The 24,201-nt window shown below is 37.7% G+C and overlaps 1 protein-coding gene across 1 annotated transcript in view; it reads left to right on the forward strand.

Moving 5' to 3' along the window:
* SPAG16 (sperm associated antigen 16) overlaps nt 1-24,201 on the forward strand; it is a 432,336-nt gene that overhangs the window by 52,598 nt on the left and 355,537 nt on the right. Inside the window, 1 exon segment of the mRNA XM_075710523.1 lies at nt 20,198-20,328. Within this exon segment, the coding sequence (XP_075566638.1) occupies nt 20,198-20,328 (131 nt within the window).

Consider the following 24,201-nt stretch of genomic DNA (forward strand, 5'->3'; position numbering starts at 1 on the left):
GGACATTCTGCGTTAGAAATAAAGTTACTTTTTAACAGAGAATGTAATTAGGCATTTCACAAATGTATTGGCAGTTACAGTAAATTCTTCAGTCTTGAAAAAACTGACAATTTCTAAGTAATGGCTTTTTTTTAAGCTGTATCTACCTCAAGTAGAAACTAATTCAAGAAAGTGCAATGGCCTGGGTTCTGTGTGGTCCAAAATCAATTACAGGTGTTGTCTGGTTTGGCTTTATAATCAGTGTCTTGATGAATTTAGAACAGACTGACTTCCTTGCACCTTAAGGCAGTTTTTAGCCATTTCAGTTTCACTGCTGGCATGTTTGTGAAGTCAGTCTGGCAGTAGCTCACTTACATATTCTATAGTATCCACTTCCTGCAGTGCTGGGAATATCTGTGTTGAGTTAGTGATAGATAATCAGCATTATTGCTATTTGATATGGTACTTATTACAAACAACTATAGTAATCAATTAATTAGCTTTTTAGTATAAAGAATCCGTTACTCTCCAGTATTGGCAAGTTGAGTGCTTTGTACCTGCATGTCAAAGTACTCTTACAGCTTTGTTTTCATTATTTGTCATTATGTGGAGCTTGGAATAATGGTTACTACCTATCCTGAAACTGAATCAGTATGATTAAATGCAAAGGGGAGTAATACGGACAGCATCTGTAAAGCATAATTGCAAATAAATCAATAACTAATGGTCCCTGAATGTGTTTACTAGTTCATTGTAGTGATATATGGACCTTTGTAAACCCTATGTGCCTTATAACAGTTATTGAGATGATTGCAATATGTACTTTAGTCATGTGAAGAATTAGTGTATACTAGATACTGAGAATATAAATGCAATTTTTGAGGTTCCTGACAATGCCTTAGAAGTGGAGTATTAATCTGAAGAAAAATGAAATGTGTTTGTTAATATTTGGGAAGCTAATAAAAGAATGGCAAAATTTAAAACTTATTGAACCTCTGACATCAATATTTGAACATTACTAGTGGTAGGAAAATCTTTAGGAGAGAGATATTTTTCTCTTATTGGAAGTGCAACGTAGGATCATGTCAAACTAAATCACCCCCCAAAAAATAGAGTTCTTCCACACTTTTTTTTACAGTGCATGTGTTAGATATAAAATCAGAGTGTATTCAGATGAACTGTACTTTGGGACATCTGTAAATGAATGTATGATCTTGTATTAGCTTCTAAGGAATTTTGTCCTCTGTTTCGGCACTGCTGTTTCCATAAAGTTTTCCACTTGCACTCACGTGATGTTTTGGTGTGGGGGAGGGTTGCTGGCACTTTCTCATCCTCTTTTATTTTGCACAGAATTTGTAGGGACAGTGCTTACAGTTCTGGGACTCTAACAATGTATAATTGCTGCTGCTGAGCTTAAACAGAGAATTTATGTAAGCTCTCTCGAAAATTGCTGGTAACCCTGGGCAGACTGCATGTAAAGTAGAAGAATGTAGCAATTTTTGTTTGGACGGGGTTTGAGTTTCATGGAAAATCTGTCCAATAACTTATGTGCTAAGAAAATTGTTCTGATGAAGACCTTACTCTTGTTTCAGAACTCTTGTGATTTTGCTGTCTTGATCAATGGGAAGATACTTCTTACAGAAGATATACCACATGTGCCGGAGGAAGAAATTAGTGAAGAAACATTTGGCAGTATTTTGTAACATCAAAAAATTTTGATAGCTGATAAAACTGATGTTTGTTTTAATTATGATCTTTTGGACTAAACTTCATAATGACTTAACAAGCCTGTGTTGGTAAAATATTATAAATTAATTTTAATAATTATAAATCACTATTTGACATACCAGCCTTAAGCGTGACAGGTCCTGTATGGGTAGGAGTCTTTTCATTTTCTGTTTCTTTTAATCAATGCTTATGTCAAGTAGCAACATTTTTTTCAAAGAATAATTATTTTTGATTTTCTAGAAAACCAACATCCACTACATGCAGTAATACTTAAAATTTGTAAATTCAGATTCTTCCTCTTGCTTCATGTCTTGCATGCTGGTTTTGTATATGGACAGATAGGTACAGGTGTGTATAAAATCTATACATATGCAATCTGTACATATGCAATACATATAGTCTGTCTATGTAATAGCTATTACATAATTAAAACACTTTATATTTATTATAGAGCAGTGCCTTAGTCCTAGTGTTACAACAAATAAACCTATTTCAACTGCATTGAGAGATTTTTAGTGCGGTCTTGCTGTATTTAAAGAACCAATGTTTGCTGATTTAAATCTCTCATCTTCCCGGCCTACTGTGCAATTACAATATTATTTTTCTAATGTGCTTTGGGATTCTGTAGACATGGAGGTAGATTTTATATTATCAGGTATTCAGAGGTCTTGTATATTTCTCAATAGAAAAAAAAGGAGGGGGGAAAAGAAAAAAAAAAAAAAACAAAACCAAACAAACCCAAAACAAACCCCCCAAACCCAACAAACAAACAGAACTAGTAACACGCAGGATGAACTTTTCAAGATGAAATATTTGAGTGGAAAGGCAATATGGAAGAAATGACCTGGTGAATGTAGTACTGATGTTTATATTACACTGTGTAAAAAAACCAAAACACACCCCACCCCCAAATCCCCCACCCAAACCAACAAAAAAACAAACCAACAAAAAATGTCTTTAAGCTGTGTTACAAGTTTAAAATTACTTTATTGCTTAGTACTTCTGATAGAAGTAGATGAGAGAGAAACTCTTAAAACTGTTTAAAAGCACCTAGTTTAATTAAAAATCATTAAGGTGAAATTTAGGCCAAAAGTTTCTCTCCTGAAGATGGCTTATGGATGTACTAGCCACTTGTTAATGCTGTACCTTAAGAAGAAAACAGCTTGCTTACATTGTTTACTTATGCAGGCTGGTGCATTTGCAGTTGCAGTCTGTAGCCATGATTGAGGCCACAGGGAGCTTGCACCTTTTACACTGCGTTGACATAGTCAGTATCTTCCTTAGCACTTGCTTCAGCCCAGTGCATAGCCCAAGTTTGTTGTAAAAGGGAAAGGAATGCTGTCAGCTGCTGAGAGAGGGGCCAGGGATGGTAGCACTGGCTTTCAGGGTTGGGCAGCAGCATTATGTCCCCCAGCCTCCAAGGTAGCACTGGCAGCAGCCTGGCATCTGATGCTGACTGGTGATAGAGATGCATGAGGGAGTAGTTTACATGTGCGAATAAGATCACTGTTAAACAGAGTTCACAAAATGCAATGAACTATCAAAATAACTATTTATTTGACAAGTATGTAAGTGGCTCTGGGAAGAAGGGAAAGGTGTTTCTGTGGAGACAGGAGTACAAAGGGGTGAAGTCCTCATCTGTGTTGGATTACCTTTACATACTGTACTGCATGTCTGTGAAACTGTAGTAGTCCATTTTGGCACCATCACTGTGGCAAGCTTCCTTACCTTCCCAGTGGAGGTAATGGAGTCTCTTAAATAGCGTCAGCAAGGAGGCAGGTATGCGATGATGATCCTGCCTGCAGGGCAGAAACACAAAGATACATAGAATCATAGAATGCTTTGGGTTGGAAGGCGCCTTTAGAGGTCATCTAGCCCAACCCCCCTGCAGTGAGCAGGGACAGCTTTAACCAGATCAGGTTGCTCAGAGCCCCATCCAACCTGACCTTGAATGTTGCCAGGGATGGGGCCTCTACCACCTCTCTGGGCAACCTGTTCCAGTGCTTCACCACCCTCATTGTAAAAAACTTCTATCTAATGTCTAGTCTAAATCTATCCTCCTTTAGGTTAAATCCATTATTCCTTGTCCTGTCACAACAGGCCTTGCTAAAAAGATTCTCCCCATCTTTCCTGTAGGCCCCCTTTAAGTACTAGAAGGTCGCAATAAAGTCTGCTCGCAGCCTTCTCTTCTCCAGGCTGAACAATCCCAACTCTCCCAGCCTGGCCTCATAGGAGAGGTGCTCCAGCCCTCGGATCATTTTGGTGGCCCTCCTCTGGACCCGCTCCAGCAGGTCCATGTCCTTCTTGTGCTGAGGGCCCCAGAGCTGGATGCAATACTCCAGATGAGGTGTTACCAGAGCAGAGTAGAGGGGCAGAATCACCTCCCTCGACCTGCTGGCCACGCTTCTTTTGATGCAGCCCAGGATACTGTTGGCTTTCTGGGCTGCAAGCGCCCATTGTTGGCTCATGTCCAGCTTTTCATCTACCAGTACCCCCAAGTCCTTCTCCGCAGGGCTGCTCTCAATCTCTTCATCCCCCAACCTGTACTGATACCGGGGGTTGCCCCGTCCCAGGTGCAGGACCTTGCCCTTGGCCTTGTTGAACCTCATGAGGTTCACACAGGCCCACCTCTCCAGCTTGTCCAGGTCCCTTTGGATGACATCTTGTCCTTCTGACGTGTCAACTGCACCACTCAGCTTGATGTCATCTGCAAACTTGCTGAGGGTGTGCTCGATCCCACTGTCTATGTCATTGATGAAGATATTAAACAGCACTGATCCCAGTACGGACCCCTGAGTTTCACCACTTGTCACCGGTCTCTATTTGGGCATCAAGCTGTTGACCACAACTGTCTGGATGTGACCATCCAGCCAATTCCTTATCCACCGAACAGTCCACCCATCAAATCTGTATCTCCCCAGTTTAGAGAGAAGGATGTTGTGGGGGACCATGTCAAAGGCTTTACAGAAATCCAAGTAGATGACATCTGTTGCTTTTCCCTTGTCCACTGATGCAGTCACTCCTTCATAGAAAGCCACTAGGTTGGTCAGGCAGGACTGGCCCTTGGTGAATCCATGCTGGCCGTCTTGAATCACCTCCCTGTCCTCCATGTGCTTTAGCATAGCTTCTAGGGGGATCTGCTCCATGATCTTCCCAGGCACAGAGGTGAGGCTGACAGTTCCCAAGGTCCTCCTTTGTTCCCTTTTTAACAATGGGCACAACATTCCCCTTTTTCCAGTCAGCAGGGACTTCACCTGATTGCCATGACTTTTCAAATATTATGGAGAGTGGCTTGGCAACTATGTCAGCCAATTCCCTCAGGACCCTGGGATGCATCTCGTCAGGTCCCATAGACTTGTGTACATTCAGGTTCCTCAGCTGGAGGAATTTTCAGCCTCCCTCACCTTCCCAGTTGCCCTTACACAACAGATATGGGGCTCTGGAACTTGAGGGCCAGGCAAATAAGGATGTAGGTGAAGGTCCATTCAGGGGGTTGCCTAGGGCGAGTCAATCAGCCCCCCACTCATTATTACTGCCCTTGTTAAGAAAAAAAGGAGGGTAATTGTTGTAGGTGATTCCCTCCTGTGTGGAACAGAGGGCCCAATCTGCCATCCAGACCCATCCCACAGGGAAGTCTGCTGCCTCCCATGGGGCCTGGCTTAGAGACATTACTAAGAAAGTACCCAATCTGGTACAGCCCTCTGATTATTACACGCTGTTAGTTATGCAGGTTGGCAGTGATGAGGTTGCAGAGAGAAGTCCAGAAATGATCAAAAAGGACTTCAGGGCACTGGGGCGATTGGTTGAAGGATCAGGAGCAGAGGTAGTGTTTTCCTCAATCCTGTCAGTGGCAGGGAAGAATACTGAAAGGAACAGGAAAGCCCAGCTGATTATCAAGTGGCTCAGAGGCTGGTGCCATCAGTGGAATTTTGGTTTTTTTGATCATGGGTCCTGACTGTACTCCTCGCTTTTCCCATATCCCTCAGGAGCATGAACTCCACCAATGCGTGATCACTGCAGCCCAGGCTACCTCCAATCCTGTCACTGATGAGCTCACTTGCATTGGTGACCATCAGATCCAGTATTGCATCCCCTCAGGTAGGGGTGTCTATTACCTGGCTTAGGAAGTTATCCTCAATGCATTCTAGGAATCTCCTGGATTGCCTACAGCTCACCATGTTGCTTTTCCAGCAAATGTCGGGGTGGTTGAAGTACCCCAGTAAGATGAGAGTCTGCAAGCGCAAAGCCTCCTGGAGCTGGAGGAAGAAGGCTTTGTCAGCAGGCTCCCCTTGATCAGGCGGCCTGTAGTAGACACCAACCACAAGGATAAGGTTGTGCTGTATAAAGCGTGTGCCAGGCTGCTGGCTAGGAAGTAGGCAGTGCATGCTAGGAGAGGCTCTGAGCTCCTCACATTGCTGAGTTGACCAGAGCTTCCCACACCGCCTGGTGCTGACCCCAGGACCGTATAATCAGGGACAAAGCAGCCCATATAGCTTACAACTCGACCTGTTCCTAGGGAGGGTAAAGGGCATGCTTTGTCTTGGTGATGACATGAATACGTTTTGTTTTCACAGCAAAACTACACTGTGCTAGAATGACATGCAAAAAAGTATTTTTCAAATACAGAGCTTGGATGAAACACAGTTTTATTGAGCACATCAGAAAGTTGTTTTCACTAGGTATGTTTTCTTTTTCACTTTGACCTCAGGTTAGCAGTACAAATATTTTATGGTAACTTATTGCATAATGTGTACTGAATTTAAGAGTGTCTTTATTCACATTTGTTAAATATATTTGTTAAATATATTTGTTCTTTTAATGCTAGGTTCCCAGACAGTGGGCAGCAAGCTAGCTGTTACTAGCTTCTCAGCCTAGGATCTTTAAATCAGTTTGAGTACTGCAATGGGAAGAATCATACATGAAGCATGGATTTGATATAGGTTGTGATTTAATACAAATGATACCATGGTATCTATGATACCATACCATACATCAGTATGTATAGTCTAGGGGACTTTTTATACATTTAGATCTGAACATGGGATGTTTAATAACTAATTTCTTGATTCATATGGCTTTTCCAAGGAAGCAAACAAATTAGACAACTTGTTTGAAGAAAGCATCTAACTTGTTAATTGACTCTACTATAGGATACTTCTGTAGTAGAGAAAATTTATATTAATAACTATGAACAACTTTTAAAATATATATTAAAAAGACAATACTGTAACATGTTTAGGAGTATGTCAGAAAGCTGAAGTATCTTGATGTCTATCATATAATCAGCATTACCTCTTTAACATGCCTGATTGAATTGTATAGCATATGCAGCATGTGCTGCTGTAACTTAAAATATTGCTAAAGTTTAATTGCACCATAATCAAAATTTAAATCTACAAAATAAAACTATAATTGGTAGAAGTTTCTATATTTTATTGTACCATTGTTTATTTTAACGTTGATCCTAAATATAGTAGCTTTTTCAAGCACAGGCCTTTTAAAGGAAGGGATAGGAACATCTTCGGGAATAGCACGTGGTTATTTGTGACTTACAAAACTGCTATGAAAATCCAGGCAACCAAATGCATGCCTTGTATCATCACAATTTATTGCAGAATTTTCTCATTAACGTTATTTTACTTCTCCTTGGCAAATGATCAAGCAGAGTTTTGTAACAGTGTTTTCACTTGTTTATGAAGATTGTTATATACGTAGTTGTGTTGTACATCTATACTGTATGAACATAGATATTGCTTTGTGCTTTGTAAAAGGTTGATTATTTGTATAATAGATAATACTATTTTGAAAAACAAACAGGACCATATTCTGTTGTTACGGCATGGTGATGCTATGATGACAAGAATCAGGACAACACTATCATAATTGCTATGAGTAAAACAATACTGAATTTATTCTTTCACGTGTGATGATTTTACATTCATAATTCCTGTTAGTGGTAATCAGAAGTAGATATTTAAAATCCAGGCATATCAGTACCAGTATCTTAGAGCTGTAATATTGAATTGCATAATTTTAAATTAAGAAATTAGTTTTAATTGCATGTATTAAGTTAAATTCCCACCATCAAGGAGCAGTCCATTAAAAGTTGAATGATCATTATATCATTTTATTGAGACTGTATCTGAACTCAGAATTATTAGTACATTCATGTACTAGAATAACTTCACTATGACTCTTCACTCACCTTATTGACTCAACAGAGACCGTTGGTCATGCTATATCCTGCACCAGAGTAGCTTAAGTAATCCAAAGAAGGGGCTAAAAGTACATTTGATGAGGTAGCTGGGATGGTCAAAGTGGCAGAGGAAGTTGCATGTAGTATTTCTGCACAGCTATAGATACCCTTTGTAAGATAGAACAGGTCTTCAGTGAATACTTTATTTTGAGGACTGTTCCTTCTCTGGAAAAATAATCTGTTCATCTTTATACAGCTCAAGTATTTGTTTTCCATTCAGTGTGGGTGCAGAGCATCTTAAATCTACTAATTGTTCTATGGTCAATCTTGAGGCAAGCTCAAGGAGCCGTTCTGTGGTTCTCAGCTCTTGGTCCTCAGACTCCAAGCTCTCAGTCCTCTAAGCAACTGTGCAACTCATTGGGCTGCAAAGTCACTATATATGCTAGGTTTCTTGTACCTTGATACAAATCTGTGATCTTCATGAATGTCGCGGCCGTCTGTGACTTACTTAGAACAGTTCCTAAAGAAAAATACTCTGAAAAACCCATGGATGCCTGCAGTGCCAGTGGAGCCCCTACTCTGTTTCTGTGCTAGAATTTGGTTTTAAATACTTAAATGAATGTTTCCACTTGTCTCTAGTGTACAAATTATGTTGCAGTCCCCCCGTTTGAGTTGTGTGTTTATCGGTAACACCATCATCCACAATCATGTTGCTTTAAACTGAGAAATGTGGTTTACTTAAGTATTTGCTAAGAAGTTTTGAAATTTTAGCAGAAGTGAAAATATTAATTGTTTTATTTCTGTAGGGTTGGGCAAAATATGTTTTGCATAGAGGAAATTTTTTTCCTTTTATGCTGTTACTTTCTGAAATAGTGGCAATAAAAGTTAAGCTTTAGTGTTAAAAAAATTGGAATAAAGTGATTACATTTCAGTGATGGATCTTTTTATAATTATTAGCTTCCTCTTATTCTTCAAATCTCTCAGATTATTAATCATTGAGAAATACGGTTTTAATAGCCACAATAAAAGAAACAAAACATTAGTGAAGTGCAGCAGCTTTTGATCTTTAAGTTTATCCTTTTTATAGTAGAAAATAGTTTCTGTAAATTTATAAATGAATGCTAATAAGAGCTCTAGTCAAAAAGATATCAAGTGTCTGTGGTAAAATTATACATTTATAGTAGTACTGCTTTCTAGTTTCTTTATCACAGAGGCAACAGCTGTAGGAAGACTTGATTTGGCAGACCCTTAGAATTGACATTGTCAGGAGCAGTTTCAGGTTTAAATTTACTGTTAGCACCAGTTCACAAACTGTCTGAAGAGCTGCATGAATACACTAGCCCTGAACATGAAGACAGAACAGTTTTACCATTGCTTTTTTAATTAATCTGACTTTTACTACCTATTACATATTAACTTCATGTTTATTTTTTATTTAAAAAAAAAAAGGAAAAAATGTCAGGGTTATAAACTGAATAAGGAGGATTTATGTGGCCACAACCTTTGTAGGTGATTTTTATGTTTTTTATTAGCAAGCCAAGCAAGATGTAGTTTGCAATAAAAGTTTTACTATGCACTCCTGCTATTGCTTTCAGCTTCCTTTCCTTACATTTCAGATGTTTGTAAAATAATTGTGGCCATGATTAAAATAGTAAAATAAAGTGAAAATGTGTTGTAGTATAGATGCTATAGACACTGGAACATTCTGAAATTGAGTTGTTTCAGTATTAAGAATCATACAATACTGGCTACTGAATGTTTTGCTGATGGCATTCTGTTCAGTGGGTGCACTAATTATCTTCATTTTTTTCATAGCCTGCTAGAAAAGGATACCTTAGTCCTTCTATTACAGAAAACTTGTAAAAGAAGATAAAATAATGCTTGGCTACTATATTTTATATTAATTTTCTGTCACTCTTGCAGAAAAGCACTTAATACTAATTCAATAGTTTCCTGTTTAGTATTTGATTCCTTTTGAAGCCACCTATCTCCATTGCACCATAACTAAGCTACTCGGAGAACAGAGTGGAGTTATCAGGATTTTCATCATGGAAAAGAGGGCAACAGGAACAGCTTTGAATCTCTCTTAAAAACTTGCTTTGAACCTTAAAATAAACTTTAGTGTGTTGCATCATCTTAATAGTGGTCATTATTCACATCTTTCCTCAGGAATTGTCTGATTTTTGTAAAAACTAAAAGTTGAGGAAAAGTAAAATAAGGTTTGGAAATCTCATACTATAGTTTGCTTTTTAAAATGTTTTAGTTTATTTCACATACTTTATTTTTGATAGTCTGATGATTAAGATTCATTCACTGGGAGCAATTACAGCTGAGACTTTAATTCTTATTTATATATTTGTATTTTAAAAATGTCTTTTGTTTACTTCCACTATTTGAATGTATGGGTTCCTAGTAATCCTTAGATTGTTTCGAAAGCTGTGATACTTTGGACAAAAACTGAGATACAGTGTAAAACTAAAGTCCTGTTGTGAAAACTTTATATTTAATAAGGAGTTTCTGAGTAGGACTGCTGACTTCCATGGGGCTGCTTTGATACTTAAGATCTAAAATATGGAAATTTCAAGATACTGAAATTTGTTTAATCTAAAATAGAAGAAAAATTACAAAATATATCCTCCATAGTATAAGCTTATCAGATGTTTTGGGAAAATTAATCAAACAATTATTAAAATTAATTGTTTTCCTGTCTGCCTAACTTTGAGTAAAAAGAGAATTTCAATTGTGTAAAGAGAATTTCAATTGTATATAAGCATAGCTATTGGTGATTACTGCAGTATTTTTCCAAGTACAGAAAAGCAGAGATAATCCTGATTTTTGGGTGAGAATCTGGAATGGAATATTTCCATGAAAATATTTAGGGATACAAGTCGGGACATCTTGCTGAATCTTGGACATATACAGTAGCTATGCCCTAAGAAGAATTTAATTTTCATTACTTTGTTCTCATTTCTGAACAAAATATCTAGTATTTGCATTTTAGATTGAATGTATGGATACACCAGGACATGTGACTATGATTGTGTCCCTTGTGCGTGTCTTGACTGCACAAGACCTTGATAGTTTTCAAATTGGAACTACTGATGATGATAGTCGTCAGTTTTTTGGGGGGGGACTTGCTCTTCCCCCTCCCTCACCAAAGGAGTCTGAATATTGTCTGATGATCTTTGCCTCAGTTAAGCTTGCATTTTTTTTTTTTTAGAAATAAAGTAACAAGGCTTGATTTTGCTCTCAATTGCCTAGTGAAGCTAGTTCTTTTCAACTTCAATTTTTAACATATGAGTAAAGAGAAACTTAGAACTATGTGTAATGATGATATAGGCAAGGCCAAGCTGTGATTTAGATAAACTGACTTGGATGTTTTCTGTTTTGTATTAAACTAGACTACATTTTTCTCATCTGTGGGATGATTTAGATCAGCTCCACTTATCTATTCATTGCCTTCTGTATGTTTTGACAAATGAGTCTCTTGTGTCTTCCTCAAGAAAAACGAAAGCTGTAGACTAGCTCTGAAGAGCCCCGCTATCAGAAGCAAAGAGGCAGTCTTGCTGTAAAAATTCAGGACAGGAAGGAAAAGGAAGATTTCTAAGAGCTTTAAGGGTAAATTGTCTTAATTGCGTAACTATTTCCATCAAGACAAGATTTGTATCTTATTAGGGAAAATTAAGTAACAGTTTGAGACTCTGAAGAGTTTGGTTTACAAGCTCTCCTAGAGAATTTCAGCTTGATCTGGGGTAAATCACTAAATCCTCATATGGTTCAGGCTCTTAACTTAAAAAAAACCCAAACCACCACCAACAAAAAACCCACCACCACCACCACCCCCTCACCACCACCCCCCCCCCAAAAAAAATCCAAACCAAAACTATTCCTCTTCTTTTCTGGTTTGTTTTTGTATATGAACTTGCGAGGTCTTAGGGCAGGGAATGCTTTTATGAGTTCATGCAATCCTGATTTCTTTAGGGCTCTCTAGATAAACCATAAGAATCAGTAATAGATCCTTTTTTTACTTGGGGGTGTAGATGGGTTTGCGTTATTACCTTTGCCAAGGATCTAGCATTGGGAAAGACATCCCTGTGCCTATAGAACAAATGGGGATAATGATGCTTACTCCCTTCTAATATTTTTGAGAGCTATTGAAATACTACATGTAAATGGACTGAGTCATGGGTAACTTTTTATGAGTGGCTGACAGTTTGTTACACCTGTAACTTTAGATAACAATGGTAGTGTAGTTTCTAAATGACAGTTTGGGCAGATACGATGCACCATTTGCTTTTACCATTGTCAGTGACTGAGGACATGCATTCACAATGGTTATGGTTCACAGAGATTCTTTCTAGGACACTGTTTTGAATGTAATGTTCCTTGCCTTTGATAAAGTAATAGGAAGTTTAATTTCACAGGCAGGAAATGCATTACTTTCTCTTTTATACTGATGTAAGAGAAAAGCCTAATAGCTTTTCATGTTCGTCATAGTACAAATGTCTAGTACATTGCAGATACAAGACTGAACAAAACCCTAATATATTGCTTTGGCTCCTTAGCACTCAGTACATGCATTTCTTGGATTTTGGCATGCAGATTATCGTTGCTGATGCTGAAGTAGCATCAGGCTTTGCAATCAATGTGTATAATAAATATGTTTCACAAAGCCTTGTTATGCGAGAACTCAACTTGTGTAATGGATTCTTTGTTACCCTTAGGATTTAGCAACTGAAAAGAATAGAATAAGGATTAAATAATGACACTTCATTGCCAAAACTTTTTTTGGGGAGGGGAGCATCTTCATATTAGCATTCTTGAGCATTTTTCCTGTAGGAAGTTTTTAGGATAAAGATGCCACATTTATTTCACAGGGACAAATATTTGTATCTGGGGGAAAAAAAAATCTATATTGACCTATTTCATAGGCAGCTTGTTTGTGTTCCTTTTGAGGAGCTCAGAACCTACATGCCTCGCATAAATTGAGGTTCCGATGGAGCTTTGAATAATCAATACAGTAATAATACATTTTGGAAATGCTATGAGAGAACACCTTAAGCTGGTATTGCTTCTAAACTCCTTGGTAAGCTTTCTCTGGCAGGAAATCAACTCAGCAACAGACTTGATATGTTTAAACTTTGGCTTCCCCCTGGTGGGTACTGGGGAGCTACTGAAACTCAACACTTCACCTGGCCATGACAAGCAATACCGCTGTTCATGCCATGCAGACCCTGAAGTATGAACACAGGTATGAATTATCTCAACAACTGAGGCTGAATCTCATGTTCTAGTAAAATAAAGGATTATCGCAGCAAAGGAGGTAAAACCTACAATTTCAGAAATACTTCAGAATTTCAGTAAGGAATGATAGAAATACTAATATTTTTATATTATCCTCCTCTTTTTACTATATTTGTGAATTTTACAGCAATGACTTACAGCAATATCTCCTGAAGTAGTATCTGGTTTTCTTCTACTGGAAAATGCAAGACTTTCAGTCAATTCTATTCAGAGTGCTTAGGCTTTCCTAGAATTGTTTCACTCTGAAATGAGTAAGTCCCGTTACATTTAGTAATTGTTTTTGTTCCAGAAAGAGAATGAGACACAGTTTGCAAAAAGTGTGTTGATTGCATGCTTTTTTATATTATAATTCTAGCTGTTCAAATTTGTAATTCTTGAAAGGTAAAACCTTCTAAAACAAAGAGCACGTAAAGCTTCTAAGATTTGCATGAAGGCAGTGGCATATACTGGGATTATACTCACTTTTGGTTAACCTTTTTATTCTGCTCTTTAGGCTGTGTATAATAAATACTGCAGACTCATTTTAATCACTACCAAATTGGAAAATGTATGGATTTTTTTTTTGAAACTGGCTTCAGAGATCTGCAGGAATATTATGGCTGAAACACAATCAGAAGTTGACATGTATTTTTATAGAAATGTGTAAACTTTAGCCACAAACATACTATGATTTCTTCCTGGAATAACAATGCAAGATTAAAGTAATCTTTAATCTTTACTTATTTGTACTTTACATATTTATTTCCTAATACTGAATGTTTCTGATTTTGTTTAGTTTTTTCCTCACATAGTTAACCTTTCTCTCCAAAACTGTTCTTATCTGTGAGATAAGAATTTTAATTCTGTTAACAATTATCTTCCACATGTTTCAAATAGAATTTTAAGAATTTAGGTGTTCATTAGAGGTTGATTTTCTTTCTAGGCTCCTCTTTGCTTCTTAGTACACTCCTAAGTACACGCCGATAAGTAGAAATATAGAAAACTGTATTTGAACAAATGGCTAATCGATGTGAAATGGCTAGTTTAAGACATAGATGTTTAGTTAGCACTTTACTACAAGATGTTCGTATCTCGCTAATACCTGAGTTAAGACAACAAAGGATGATTTTGATCATCTGCTCTCCATGATTCCCACATTCTGTCTTCCTTTCCAGTCAGAGAAGAAAGGATAAGACTGATGTCCTATGTCAGTCGCCATTCTACGTCTCTACCATTACATGGAAATTGAGTCCACTGTTCTAGGAGTGTGATTTCTGAGCATCATTAAGGCAGTTTGAAGCTTAAGTTTTGCATATCTATAAAAGCTTACAAAATAATTGCATAGGATAATAATAATGAGAAGTTTCCCTGCAAACAGAACTCTGTATGTAGCTTTTTAGCTTCAAAGAGGAAACATAAATATGGTTTAGAAGGAACAAAACTTAGTAGTGAACATCTACAGCTTCCATCAGATCCAGTCTTACTTTTTTTTATAATCAAGTACAAAAAATAAATAAATGAAAAACTAGGTTTTGAAGTGGTTTTGTTAGGCTATGTATGTGACTGAAGCCACAGTCCACTGAAAAATACCTTCTAGGTCTTGGGTCTGTATAGATGCACTTGCACTGATCATTAAGTCATTAGCTTAATTATTTTCATAATAATTTTAAAAGTTTGTCTCAGGTTAATAGCGTCTTTATAGAACATGCAGTGTAGAGAGCTTCTGAAATAGGAGACAATATGACATACTTTTGGTAGTCTGTAGTTCTGAAATTTGCTGTACGCTTATTCCTACAAATTAACAGAATGGCTATCGTCAAGTTAAGTGCAAACAAATTCTAAAAAAACAGTTAGTGGCTATCCCTGCTGTGTGTGTACATTTTCAGATTAAAATACATTGATTTTAGTCCATTCTTAATCTGAGTGGTTGATAGACATTTTAAAGAATACAGTAATTTCATTCAGTCTTTCCTTTAAAGCTTCTCACAGCAGGACGTCTTGAATGTTGCAAACATGAATGATCAGCTAAGTCTTCAGAAAACTGTATAGTCTTTATAAGTGTTTTTGTAATGACTAGTGTAGTCCTTAAAATATATTATGCGCAGTTACCCTCCTTACATTCTTAAATGGCAATCTATTTTTAATAAAGCCATTTAGCTTGGTTAATTAGAGTTAGTAATAAATCTCCTAGTCTGCTGACTAATCTTAGAAAATATCTTAGATCACACTGATTGAAAATGAAGCTGCAAGATTAACTATACTTATATAGGCATTTTCACTTTTTATCAGCATTACACTTGCAAGAAAAGTCTTTTGAAGAATACAGAAGATCTCCCTCTTGAAGCAAGTCATAGAGCTCACCTTCATGGAAAATAGTGGTAGAAAAAAAATAGGCCGTAGAAAAATGGAAAGTAGGCCATGCCAGTAGTCTCACAGAGGGAGGCTGATATAAACCTTCATTCCCAGTTCTAGTCCACTGTTTTATGTCAGTAGTATGCTATTTATCTTATCCATTTTTTTTTCCTTGAGGCTTCTTGCAACCATTGAAGCTTCTTTCTCTACAATTCAGCCCCATGTTGTGATACAGCTTCTCTTCAATGCCAGGTATACCCAGAAGCTTTCTCGTCCTTGTCCTCGTCTTCTGAAGTCTTAGTCAAAGTAGATCATTGTTAATACCACCTAAACTGGTACCTTCTACCACATTGTACTAAGCAAATGTAATTCACTCTTGGAACTTACAAGAGAGTTTTTTCAGCTTTTATAAGAATATCACTGGAGCAGACGGTAAAGCCAGCACAGACTCACAGATATTCTCAGCTTAGTACTACTTGATCATACTTGTATAATCCCCTTTTTGGGACATGTCAACTGTGCATAGGTGAGACCAAATGGACTGTACAGTTGTGATATCAGACTATGATCTGCTTATGATCAGACTGTACAGTGACCTGCAATAGGTCAGAGACTTACTCTGTGTCCAGTACTAAAAATACGTGCATTTAATTCTGTCAGTTTAGCTCAATCACCCAATTCCATAGTAACAGGTTTTTCTTTTGGTCTGGGGAATTAATTTGTTATTTTAAAAACACATGGTTAACCATTAATAACTTCATGCTCAAATGTAGTTAATACCCTCAAATGCAGATACTGACAAAAAAAAAAACAACCCTATATTCTTGTCAAGAAGTAATATCAACTCTTCAGCGGAGTTGATCTTTTTGAAGTGATGTTATCATGAAGGGATCAGGCCCAGCCAGCATGGGTTTATGGAAGGCAGGTCCTGCTTGACCAACCTGATCTCCTTCTATGACCTGGTGACCTGGCTGGTGGATGACGGAAAAGCTGGGGATGTCATCTACCTGGACTTCAGCAAAGCCTTTGACACCATCTCCCATAGCATTCTCCTTAGGAACCTGGTAGCTCATGGCTTGGACGGGTAAAAAACTGGTTGGGTGGCCGAGCCCAGAGAGTTGTGGTAAATGGAGTTAAGTCCACTTGGCGGCCGGTCACGAGCGGTGTTCCCCAGGGCTCTGTTTTGGGGCCATCTTTATCAACAATCTGGAGGAGGGGATTGAGTCCACCCTCAGTAAGTTTGCAGATGACACCAAGTTGGGTGGGAGTGTCGATCTGCTTGAGGGTAGGATGGCCCTGCAGAGGGACCTGGCCAGGCTGGATTGATGGGCCAAGGCCAACTGTATGAGGTTCAACAAGGCCAAGTGCTGGGTCCTGCACTTGGGTCACAACAACCCCATGCAACGCTACAGGCTTGGGGAAGAGTGGCTGGAAAGCTGCCTGGCCAAAAAGGACCTGGGGATATTGGTAGACAGCCAGCTGAACATGAGCCAGCAGTGTGCCCAGGTGGCCAAGAAGGCCAACAGCATCCTAGCTTGTATCAGGAATAGTGTGGCTAGCAGGAGCAGGGAGGCGATTGTCCCCCTGTACTTGGCACTGGTGAGGCCGCACCTGGAATACTGTGTCCAGTTTTGGGCCCCTCACTACAAGAAAGACACTGAGGTGCTGGAGCATGTTCAGAGAAGGGCAACAAGGCTGGTGAAGGGTCTGGAGCACAGGCCTTATGGGGAACGGCTGAGGGAACTGGGGTTGTTTAGCCTGGAGAAGAGGAGGCTGAGGGGAGACCTTATCGCTCTCTACAACTACCTGAAAGGAGGTTGTAGTGAGGTGGGTGTTGGTCTCTTCTCCCAAATAGCTAACGATAGGACGAGAGGAAATGGGCTCAAGCTGCACCAGGGGAGGTTTAGGTAGGATATTAGGAGAAATTTCTTCATGGAAAGGGTAGTCAAGCATTGGAACAGGCTGCCCAGAGAGGTGGTGGAGTCACCATACCTGCAAGTGTCCAAAAAATGTGTAGACGTGGCACTTTGTGACATGGTTTAGTGGACATGGTGGTGTTGGGTTGATGGTTGGACTGATGATCTTAGATATCCTTTCCAATCTTAATGATTCCTAGTTTTTACTTTCATTATAAACAATCCAGTCACCAAGCCAGGAAACATGAAATTGCTACTCTACCCTTAATTGCTTTAGTGGTGGACTTGGTAAGGTTAGGTTAATGGTTGGACTGGATGATCTTAAAGGTCTTTTCCAACCTAAATGATCCTATGATTCTATGATTATGAGTTTTGAATACCGTTGTATGCCATTTACCTGCCTAAAAACCTGGATGGGTATTTCGAGCTGATTGTAAATGATAAGTGCAGGTGATGATGTCCAAATAGCTGTTTGAAAGTACTCTGAAGTCCTTCTCTTTGACTTGAATGTCAGTATGAAGGGCTGTGCTCTCTAATTCAGGGACAATTTGTTTATTCTGTGCTGAACAATTACCTAGTTCCCTATTTGGGAAAGCTGATGTGTTTGTTTCCTTCTATCCAGAATCCTTCACGTGCTGCAATCCCTTCTGCCCCTTACCTGGCAAAGCCAATCCTGGCTCCAGGAAATCTGTATTCTTTTTGGTGAAGAGCCTGAAAACTCAATTCTGCTCATGTCTGACTCGAGGTCAGTTTGAGAAGGTTTATTGTGGAAACCTCAGCCCCCTCTTTCTGATAGCATGCATGCTGAATATCAAACCTACAGGAGAGTTCTTGATTAATAGTAAGCACGTCTCTGCTGTGACCAGGGCACCAGATTTTCTGCTCCAGTCCTGCAGTGGATCTTAAGCATGTTATCCATGTATACTTGCTGAGCAATCCACTTCAATCAATATCTGATTTTTGCCTTCCATTATCTGATGATGAGGATGTTTTTCTTGATGATTGTCACTTCTACCAAATGAGAGAAGTCTGTATAGCATACTCTTACGATGTCCTGTTCCACATAGATAACTTTATCTTCAGAGTTCATTCTAAATTAATGTGTAATGTAGAATTGGTTTCATCTGAATTACAAAACTAGCTTTCCTGTTTGTTCTTGAAGCCACAGACTTCCAGGACTGAGACCTCCTGAACGTTAGGTATGTCTTTGTCCTTTTATGATGAGCGTACGAGGGCCTTGAAGAAAGGACTTCTCTTCATGTCTGTAAGTGAATTTTACAGAGGCAGATGCTGTCTCCCTGGGTTGCTGCTTTGGAGAGGCTGTTAAAAAGCTGCAAATCTGGAACTGCCTGCTGGTATAGTCAGTGCTGTTGAACAGCATCAGCAGCCGACTTGGAAAATGTCTCCTCTGAACTGCAGCCTGGAGCTCCAGTTCCCTCTTCAACAACTGTTACAGTGTTGGTGAATTTTATTGGGGATTATGTGGCATGTCTGAAACTGGTCCTTCAGTCTTTATTCAAGTAGAGAAAAGAATCTTCTTATCCAAATAATGGAGATCTGTAGCTGCTCTCCTTTTGCATTGTATTGTTTATATGTGGATACACAGCCCCCCTCTCTTTGTGTTTGTATGATTTTTTCCATTTGTAATCATAGTGGAAACCATTTCGTTTAGCTGATAAATCAGTAATTATACCACAGACCATGCTGCGCTGAGCCTGGTAGTAGGACTAAACTTCATTTTTTTCATCTCCAGTATGGGAGGTATGCGTAAGAAAAATAAAGAGAAGGAAATAAAATATAAATGGAGTGATTTGGACAATGAGAATAGTTCTTCCATTCCAAATTGAGAAGCTTTCTGGCTGCCAGTTGATGAAACTGAAAGGTTTCTAGAAGTTAACTTCTTTTAATCATGAGACGGTCCAGTGCAGGGTAGATCACTGCATCTTAAATTGGTAGTTTTAAACTTACTGTTAAACAACTTTAAAGTATTTTTTTCTGTTTAAGGAAAAATAATTCTTTACCTGAATTTTGACTGTCTTCTGCAAAATACTTACTAAAACCAGAGATTGTCCTGAATTTAATATAGGGGAGTTTATAGTAACAATTTAAGAGCCTTTGTTTTTAAACCTCATATCTTCTTCCAGTAGCAGGTACATAAATTACATTAACAATGAAAGTATCAGGCCAAGTTTTTGTTACTTGCACCCACATTATTGCACAAACTTTGTTATGAGTATAAATAACAGCAAAATTTTATTTGCCATTTTTTACTATATCTCTCCGTACCCACAGTGTCAAGTTGCTTCTTTCCCATTGCTGTTACACTGAACTACGTAAGTGCTGGAGTTTTTTTCTGTTTTGGGGGAAGAAGGGGTTTTGCTGGTATAAATGGTGAATTTATATTTGGTTGCAAATAATGATTAGTACTGATGGTTGATCTCTTTCTAGAACAATGCTATATTGATATAACTGTCGAGAACAGTGGACAGTGGTTTAAAAGAACAAACTAATAAATCTCACAATATTCAGTTGTTCATTACAGACCCCAGTCTTCTGGTTATGCCTGCACTCAGCTTTAACAATATGTATCAAAATTAATAAAATTACGACAACAGCAATTTAAAAAAAAATGATGAAAACTGAACAGAGAAGAAGAATAGAGTGGAAAAATAGGACAAAATTGTGTTTTCAAAAATAGTAACCTAATAAGTAGAGAATTAATAATTTTATTTTTTTTCTCCAGGATTCAGAGTTCCCTGCTGATACTCAAGTGAACCCATACCTTGTGCATGCTAAAGAATATACTCAGCCCCTGAAATATGGAAAGTATAAACTGAGCAACATTTTAGAAGTGCATGACTTAGCAGTGAGCTGGTAGGAACCATTAACAGTACATTAATTTTATTGTTACATACATGTTGAGTTTTATTTTTCAACAGTTCATTGAGAAGCGTTTACTTTAAGTAAATTTCTGAAAAACTGCTGGCAGCAGTCAGGGGAACATTCTCTCTGAAGAATGTGAAAGTGGAAAAAATGATCATGAAATTTAGTGGGAGCATAAATACAGTAAAACACCTGGGCAGAACTGTTTATAGATTATGAGATTCCTCTTTTGTGTAAGAAGGGTGGGATTTGGTTAGTACATATAAAAATGGGAACCAGAGATGACTATAAACTCAGGTTACAGGAAACTGAATTATAATGCTGAATATTTTTGCAATTCATATTTGATTGCAGTTTATTCCCTTGGGTCAAAAATCAGAAGAGTTTAAATTTAGATTAACTTGAGTGTGCAAATAGCCTGTAAGCAATGACATTTCAGGGCTTGCTAGCTGCAGCTGAGGAAGCATAAACATAAAAATATTTTTAAAAAAATGTTAGAGCTACTAGCAAAGTTCAGACAATTCTGACACATTGTCTAGGTATGAATATATTTTAAAATTAATTTTTAAAATAATCAATACTTTTGTCATTCAGAGAAACTTTATGTAGCTTGATGCTGTTCTTACTGCACTCAGACTGCTAGTAGATTACTTCTGAAGGTATCTCCCTAAAGAAAACTGTATTCCTACACTTATTCTTAGAAACTTAATTTCTTGTTGCATCGAAGAAACATAATCCAATGCAGTTCTGTTTTAAAAGTCAAAAAACTCGGGCAATGTAATTCTCATACAGATTAGAGTTTGACAATTGGCTGACTTGTTAAAAAAAACCAGTGTTTTGAAGAAATAGAGTAGTACACCATATAAACAGTACACAAAATCAGAGCCAAGGAAAGCAGTGGCACAGATTAGAGCCTGCTGATGTGGGCGTAAGGTAAATCTTGTCTGTGAAAATGGAAACAATATTTACACATCCAATAATTACAATGCAAAGGTCACACATACTTTCTTTAGGTGGCTGTCCATATTTTGCAATAAATAGCCAACGTACTGCTTTGAGTTTTGGCCTAGCTGGGCAGGCTTCTGCTTAGTCTCTCAGATGGTCGATTCTGGTTTTCTGTCTGGCAAATCCCCAACCTATATTTGTAAGGTGATATTTTGAATAATTTTCTCCTATGCTGTATAGTCATATTGGTCCAATCAGGAAAGAAAGCTTGCAACTGGTGTCTCTGTGCTGCTACTCTGTGGAGGCTGTAGTAAAGCCACCAAAATTATTAGTGGGTTATTGGGCTTATCTGAAGAACACTAGGTGCAAGAATGGTGTGTGTTTTTTAAAATGAAACAAAATGAAACAAAAAAACGCAGTCGGGAGGAGGAGGAAGATGCTTCCACACTTGGCAAGGTTTTCAGTGAATCAGGTGGAATAATGATCAAAATGTCACCTTTACAGGGTACATCATCACAAGATTTACACGCATGACAGGCTACAGAGGGGCAAGTCTGAAGTAATCATCTTCATGTTAATGTTCGCTTTGTTAAAAGTTTGCCTTTACGTGCAGTAGAAAGCCAGGTTTGAGTTGTAAATTACTTCTGAATGTTGTTGCAAACTACTTGTGAATGTTAAAATATATAATATGTAATTGAAAATAGTAAAAGTTCATAGGCTAGTCAAGAAAGGACATTCTACCTAAATTTTTCTGTTCTCTTATACTTGAACAATAGCAGATAAAAATCATACATGTTCATGTAAAACTGTTCCTTGTATTCCTTATCTTTCTTAAATGATATTTTTATATCTTACTGAAACTGTTATTCTAGATCCTTATATCTAGTTATTGCTAGAAGAGATATTCTTATGTACTGGGAAATTCTAAGTATTTTCTGCAGTTAATAACCGGATATCACACCTTAAGGATACAATGCCACTTGAGAAAGCAATTCACTGGAATAAAAATAAATTGGATGTCTTTAAACTTATTTGGAAACACTTTAGAACTTGCTTGGAGAAACAGCAACTAAACTGAAATACAAACCAGTGAGGATGTGTATTTAATTTCATATACTGGCAATATGATGTTGACTTTCATGTAAAGATAATGCTTTAAAGAAAGTGAGAGCCTTGGGATAGTGCTCTAAAATTAACTGAAATGCTTATTTAAAAAATGTAAAAATACAGAAGCATGTAAAGAGCAAAAGAATTTTAAAGTTCTTGAAAAAATGTAAACAACGTAATCGAACTTTTCATTTCCTTAAAAATCTCTGTGTACATGGTGGATTGTAATTTCTACATGTTTAACGTGTCTGAAAAAAGCATTTAAAATATATAGTCATTTAAATTAACAAAGAGCTTTTCCTATCTGAATACCACCACTTAAAATCAATCTTTTTAAGTTATTGAAAAGACAGACTGTCTTCTGTTTCTTTTGTTAATACTAAAGGCTATATTGTAGCCTGGGTTGGTAAAGGTAGGCCTTTTTTTGACAGCATGTCCTGCAGTATTTTTTTAACACCCTGCCCAATTTCAAACAAATTTCACAGAGGAATAACAGACTCGGAAGTACTGAGGTTTCCATGTGTTTCAAGAAAACAGGTCTCTGTGTTGAAGAAAGGATCACTTTTAGTACTCTGTAGGCTGCAGGTGGCTAAAAATTCAAAGATGGGAGAGAAGTTGTGAATACTCTATTTTTTGGGAAGAGCTTCAAATGGAGCTCATACCTCATTAGAGGCTATAGAATCCAGTATCAAGGCACACAGCTAATGCACACAGAGCTTGGGTTATCATTTTTAATTTGACACAGTAGTTATTCAGTCCTGAATCTGGCTTTCCTTGGAAGTCCAAGAGGTTACTAAATGCATAAAGCAAGATTTTTCAGAGAATGACTTAGATTAAATTCTCTGTATAGGGAATTAAATAAAAATGGCCCATTTAAAGAAATTCTGAACTTTCACTAAAAGTATTTATAGTAATTATGATTGTCTATTTGATTTTACAGACAGAAGGTGGAAATCAGTATCCACTAGATGAAAATTAATTTTTTCTTGTAGTTCATAAGATAGATGGAAAACATTGTATTGACTTAGGAGACCAAATCTGCTTTTTTATGATTTAGGTTGTTCTCACCAGAACCAGTGTGTCAAAAAGACAGAAGAGAATCTGGTTCGTGTATGTATATTACTAGGTTCCTTTACATTTTTCTAGAAATTGGACCACCTGCAAATCCAAATTCACAATTGTTACATGCCTTGAAGCTGATGGAGATTCGTTCTTTAGACCTTCATCAGTACTCACTGAAACTCATATCGAATGAGCTTCATTCGAATGAATGAAATCCCTTGGGAAACCATGTTTGTTTTCTGCTAAGCTGAATGTTTCCTGCTTTTCAAATCGTTACATAGGCATTCCTCTTCTGCATTAAGATCACGTTTCTCCAGTGCCCTTTTAAATATCCTGGTAAATCTTACTCTGCCTACAAAAGTCATTGTAAGATCTATAATGCTTAAATGATCTTCCCAACCTTACTTGCTTACTGTTCACTTTCTCCTCACCTGCTGTCTGCATATTTCATGTAACCCCAAGGGGTTTGCATGGCTTTTCATGGAAGGTGCTTCTACAGTCACCATATGCAATACTACATCTGTCATGGTTTATACTGTCTTCATTTGGGAAAAGAAAGATGCCCATGCAAACATTATTCAGTGCCTTTTTAATGATTAGTATAGTGTTGGAAAATAGGAAAATGCCATGTATTATTTTGGCGAGATGCTTGTCTAAGAGTGGAAAAATTAGCAGTGACGGTATGAGAGTTTCAGATTAGTACAATACTATATTTAGCATGTAATTTAATGTATTTTGTAGATAGAGAAT

The sequence above is a fragment of the Pelecanus crispus genome, chromosome 5 (assembly GCF_030463565.1).
Source record: "Pelecanus crispus isolate bPelCri1 chromosome 5, bPelCri1.pri, whole genome shotgun sequence".
Taxonomy (NCBI): domain Eukaryota; kingdom Metazoa; phylum Chordata; class Aves; order Pelecaniformes; family Pelecanidae; genus Pelecanus; species Pelecanus crispus.